The 6,000-nt window shown below is 34.2% G+C and overlaps 1 protein-coding gene across 1 annotated transcript in view; it reads right to left on the bottom strand.

Annotated features, from left to right (window-relative positions):
* Positions 1–282: 282 nt before the first annotated feature.
* The window catches only part of LOC129240339 (MOXD1 homolog 2), a 170,572-nt gene continuing 164,854 nt past the window's right edge, over positions 283–6,000 (bottom strand). Inside the window, exon 10 of the mRNA XM_054876085.1 lies at positions 283–1,340. Coding sequence (XP_054732060.1) covers positions 1,029–1,340 — 312 coding nt within the window. The 3' untranslated portion in view covers positions 283–1,028. The remainder of the gene's footprint in view (positions 1,341–6,000) is intronic.

The raw sequence follows: 6,000 nt of genomic DNA, 5'->3' as shown, positions 1-6,000 counted from the left end.
TTTAGTTGGATGAAAATCTCATATAATGCCATGCTCTACTGCCAAGCTAACTACTCAAATTAGGTATGTTTCGAGTTTTGAATTTTTAGAAAAGCCATAAATATATGCCACTTTTGAATCGAAAGAGCTTTTGGAGATTGCTTTCATTAAATATTTTCTGATTAACAAAAATATTATAATAGTATCAAAATATATGCACGTATGACATATGGCATAAAGATATCGAGATAATAAGATGTATTTAATGAGGCTAAAACGAAGCGCCAGAAAAAAAGAAATGCATATTAACTAACAATATTGCTTAGAAGTTTTTTATAGGTAAATAATTTGTGCCTAGTGTCAATTGGAAGAATATATATTGGATGTACGAGTGTGTATGTATGTACATAGATACATATGTTAACATACATACCAATCCAGTTGCGACAATTATTTTTATGGTTTGACGTCAGATACGTAGTTTCTAGTTAGGTATAATTTACGAGTATTTTGCACACAAAGTAATACTATTTTTTGTTTGTTATTTATTTGAGTATTTAGATTTACCTTTACTTGTATGCTTGCGCCATCTTCAAATATTATATTACTTATACATGCAAAGTAACGATTTTACACACTAAATACGAGTACTCTCTTATCTGTAAAATATCGAGTTACAAACGAGTATTCGATAACTAATTATTGCTTTCCATTTAAGTTTCACGGATTTTTAATGCTTATAGTTTTAGCGTATTGTATCATTATCGCTACATTGCGTTTATAAATATTTGTATTGTATGTAGGTATGAGTGCACTTAACGAGCAGCGTCGCAGTGCTATCATGGTTTTCGTAAGTCTATAATTCGAGATTGTAAAAATATTAAAAATAATCAATAACTTACTACACACTAAGGTAACAAACAAAACGAAGAATTCATGCAGTTACATAATTCATCGGAGAATTGGGTGGAGTGGAGGACATATAATAACGTTAGCGTCAGGCGGCTGGTCAAATGAAGATGTGAAATTGTGAGCGCTTAATAGGAGCTTCATGTTAGGGACCATCGGTTATGCCGCTGTAGAACAATGAAAGCGCTCGCATACCAAAAAGTTGTCGCAAAACTTCTACTGTAGCCTTGAGCTTTGCTTAATCCTTGCATTTCGGTGGCTGCCGAACTCCGACTGCTGCGCGCTGCGCCTTCGATGATATTATTGTTGTCCACTTCATGAAGCACTGGCAGCTCAAGGTCCGATTGCCCAATACTCTCTGCAACAAATATGCGTTGTTTTGGTTTACAGTATTTGTGCTTCTTATAGGACTTTGTTATGTTTATGCTGTATCCCTCGAGGTACTCCGAGCCCTGCAATGGAAAACATAAATAAATGAAAGTAGCACACAAGGTTCGCAAAAAAAGAAAAAATATCATTTGGCTGTGGAAGAGAAATATAATAAATTACAGCATTAATTAAAATACTTTTGTATGGAATACGAAAGTGGGGGAGGCGAATGTCCAACCCCTACTACAGGATGAGAGGGAAAATTTCCGTTTCGCTATTGTAACCATTTATGTTGCCAGATTTGCAAAAGCAGCATAAATAAATGAATAAAAAGTGTAATTAAATAAGTGACAACCTGAGCTTTATACCTAACCAGTAATTGATCCGAAAACGGAGAACGACGGCAATTAATTTTTTGTTCGCAATATGTTGAGACTGGAATCAAATTAAAGTTGAGTGAATTGCTTGGATTTCGCATAAAACTCTTTAAAAACAAAGCACCCGTTAAAAACAAAATAATAAATAATAAAAGTATGTATAGAAATGAGATTACTGAAGGAGCAAAAGCAGAACGCCAGTAAAATAAAATCAAACATTATTGGCACTTAATGGAAGAAAAACATTACTTAATTACTCGACTCCATAAACGAGTTAGATTTTAATTTTTCGAATTTTGATTATGTACCTGCAATTTTCAATTTTAGTTATAAGTATTCAATGAAGACTGATAAGTTGTTTTGGATTTTATTTTATTTACTTTATTTATTTCTTTAGTATTTAAGTATTTATGACTGACGAAAAATTCTTATGTGATAAATGCAACAAGTGGTCATTAAGGAAGTATGTATGTGATAAAAATAAATAAAAAAAAATAGTTTAAAAAAACTAAAAAACACCCTTTTATTGCCAATCGAACTAAAAAGTATAAAATAAATTTTAATGACAAAGAGACCTATAATGAAGTAATAGCAAATCGAACGATCAGTCATAGTCAACTACCTCAGAACAGAATTATAACAAAAATTAAGATACAAATCGAATAATTCAAATTAGAGTTAAAAGCGTGGGATGCTTTATATAGTAAATATTACAATCATTCTATTGGCAACTACGTATGTACAGAAGGTTATGAAAGTGAAGCAAAATGCATCCCACGCTTTTAACTCTAATTTGAATTATTCTATTTGTATCTTAATTTTTGTTATAATTCTGTTCTGAGGTAGTTGACTATGACTGATCGTTCGATTTGCTATTACTTCATTATAGGTCTCTTTGTCATTAAAATTTATTTTATACTTTTTAGTTCGATTGGCAATAAAAGGGTGTTTTTTAGTTTTTTTAAACTATTTTTTATTTTCTACTTTTTAGTTCGATTAGCAAAAAGGCGTGTTTTTTAGTTTTTTTTTTAAACTATTTTTTATTATGAATGAAAATTGTTGGTATCATTGCAGTCAGTGAATTAATGATTCGATATATTCGTGTTATATTTAATTCCTTTCTTATCGACTGTGAGTCTAAAGCTATGCAGTTATCGGCCGTGATAAAGAAGTAATCGGGATGAAGAACTTATTTCGTGGAGAGAGACTGAGAAACGGCTACCCCATTCCATTGGCCAGTTTTTTTTTCGATTTTCGTGGTGTAGTGCACTATGAATTCCTTCCACCTGGCCAAACTGTTAATAAGGAATATTATTTGAGCGTTATGCGTCGTTTACGTGAAGCAATTCATCTAAAAAAACCAGAATTATGGGCCAACCACTCTTGGTTTTTGCATCACGATAATGCACCGTCTCACACTGCACTCGTTCTTCGTGACCATTTCGCCAAAAATTCCACGCATATCGTTCCGCAACCACCATATTCGCCTGATTTCGGTCCGTGTGACTTCTGGCTATTCCCAAAACTCAAGAAACCACTCCGGGGAACGCGTTTCGAGTCGATTGAGGAGATAAAAGCTGAATCGAAGAAGGTGCTGATGGCTATACCGGAAATGGACTATTTGGCATGTTTCGGGGATTGGAAAAATCGTTGGCATAAGTGTTTTTCATCGAGAGGGGATTGTTTTGAAGGGGATGAAACTGATTTACAAGAATAAATAAAGATTTTTCATTTTACAACCAAATTCACCTTACTTTTTGCCCACAGGTAAAAAAAGAAAATATTAATCCTGGCAATCCTAATAAGGATAATGGAAAACTTTTATCAAATTATGGCATTGTCATCGGTCCTTGATAGGTGTGCAAAATTTCAAGTCGATCAGATTTTTAGAAGCCAGTGAAAATTAAGCTCAAAGATTCCGTTACATACATACATACATACATACAACCCGACCTAATAAAAGTGTGTTAAAAAATTTATTTGTAAGAGTATTATCTTCTTATTTCATCTTAATTGTGGTACACAGGCTTTCCATTTCACTTAAAAAATATTTTAAAAACTATTTACAGCAATTGACTGGTTGTTGATCGTAATACGGATGTGATGATTCGACCCCTGGCCTCGTCGCTGCCTTAAACGCCACTAATGGTCAGATAGTATTATTGACTTACTGTTTGATATTTCCGTGAATCTTGGAAGACCCTTTAAATAAATATATTTGTTTGTTTATTACACGTCGGTTTTTTGTAACACTTAAAAAACGTGTACATTGGTAAACCTTTATTTTCTCTGTGATGTAAACAATTGAATGCCGAGCTGATACATTTTTTTGGGGTCGGTTAAAGCATCCTATTTGATATGCGTTTTTTACTTAAGTCAATTATTGCCGTTTGCCAATTTTTTCCGTTTCCGTAAACATTTAATTATTATTTGTTGAATCTGACATGACATGACATTTTGTCAGTTGGTTAAAATACTTATAATATTAATATTTTCGATAAAACTTTACTTATTTTGAGCCGATGATCAGCTTTGAAAAATATGATGTTTATGCAATTTATAAACCAATTTTTCTTTCTACTCCGAAAAATTTGGAAATTCGAAATCAGCTGGTTCAGGATAGAGTAACTAATAAGTTATACAGCCGTATTTGTGCATGTTTGAATATAAAATTGTTTATTGGTTTTTAGCGGAACATCCGAATGTTTAAAGGTCACCGTCAACTCTTCAAACACAGCTATTAAACCGTCACATATGTAGAGTCCGTTTCGTCAGCAGTTGCGGCAAATGGTAAAACGGTAAGTGAGTGGATTGTATGTATTTGTATAGAGAAGACATATTCTATATTACACATTCGCTGCCCGAACGGACGAGAGTCGGACAATTCTCTGCAATTGTTGTACCTCCAGCCCGGTAAAATAACAATGTAAGCAACGCATTCAAAAGTAATTTGCAGCGAATCAAAAATAACTGTTTTCCGTACTGCAACGCTTTCATAATGACATCTCTCCACGTACTAATATACCCAATACCACTATGGGCGAAACATTTCCATTGTGCTGGGCTCATGTGTTCATTGGATTCATCCGGTTATGGCGGAAGATGAAAAACGAATGGAATGCACATTTCACCTAATTTATTTCTGTTGTTTACACAGTCAAAAAAAAAAAAACCCCAAAAAAAAAGATAAAAGAACAATACTTGAAGTTTGTTTGGCCGCTTCTAGAAGAAAAGATGATGAGCATAGAGTGTATATGCAGGCGACATTTCCTGCTTCTGCTGCAGTGCACCTGATAACTACAATATTGGCATTTTTGCATTTTTACAATATTGGCTTTCTTTGAGTAGAATTTGGATGATAAGTTTTAATTCCGAAAAATACTTTCAGTACATTATACATGATTACTACTTTTGTTGCTTTAAAAGCTGCCGAACTAAAAGGACTCTGAGATGCACTAATGCTCTTGGGCTGTAACAACCATTCAGGTTGAGATTTCATTTACTGTTGCATTGGCAAAATCCTAATTACTGCTCTTGGTTCGAAAATATGATAAATTACATAATAATTAGAACATCAAAAAAGTGCGATTTCAAATGTGGCACAATGTTAAACAAATGCACGGTGTTCAAGTTATTTATCTATACTAATATTATAAAGAGGAAAACTTTGTTTGTTTGTTTGTTACGAATAGGCTCAAAAACTACTGGACCGATTTTAAAAATTCTTTCACCATTCGAAAGCTACATCATCCACGAGTAACATGGATCATATTTTATTTTGGAAATAGGGCTCGAGATATAGGTCAAAACGTGGACCCGGGTAACCTTCGGATGTGTATGTACAATATGGGTATCAAATGGAAGCTGTTGGTGAGTGCTTTAGTCCAGAGTATCTTTCATGCCGCTCCGTGACTAGGGTCTCGAGATAGAGACCAAAACGTGGACCCTAGAATGTGTTTGTACAATATGGATATCAAATTGAAGCTGTTGGTGAATGCTTTAGTACAGAGTATTTTTCATGCCGCTCCGTGACTGGGGTCTCGAGATATAGGTCAAAACGTGGACCCGGGTAACCTTTGGTTGTGTATGTACAATATGGGTATCAAATGAAAGCTGTTGATAAGTGCTTTAATACGGGGTAATTTTCATACCTATTGATGACTAGGGTCTGGAAATATATGCCAAAACGTGGACCCGCCGTGTCTTTGCACCGAATTAAACCAAACTTACACACATTGTTAAGGAGGTATTGAAGATGGTTTCCGTATAGTATGGATACCTATTGGTAGATAGGGTCTCGAGATATAGGTCAAAACGTGGACCCGGGTAACCTTCGGATGTGTATGTACAATATGGGTATCAAATG

The sequence above is a fragment of the Anastrepha obliqua genome, chromosome 3 (genome assembly GCF_027943255.1).
Source record: "Anastrepha obliqua isolate idAnaObli1 chromosome 3, idAnaObli1_1.0, whole genome shotgun sequence".
Classification (NCBI taxonomy): Eukaryota; Metazoa; Arthropoda; class Insecta; order Diptera; family Tephritidae; genus Anastrepha; species Anastrepha obliqua.
The sequence above is the reverse complement of the archived record's forward strand: the minus strand, read 5'-3'. Positions and strand labels throughout refer to the sequence as shown.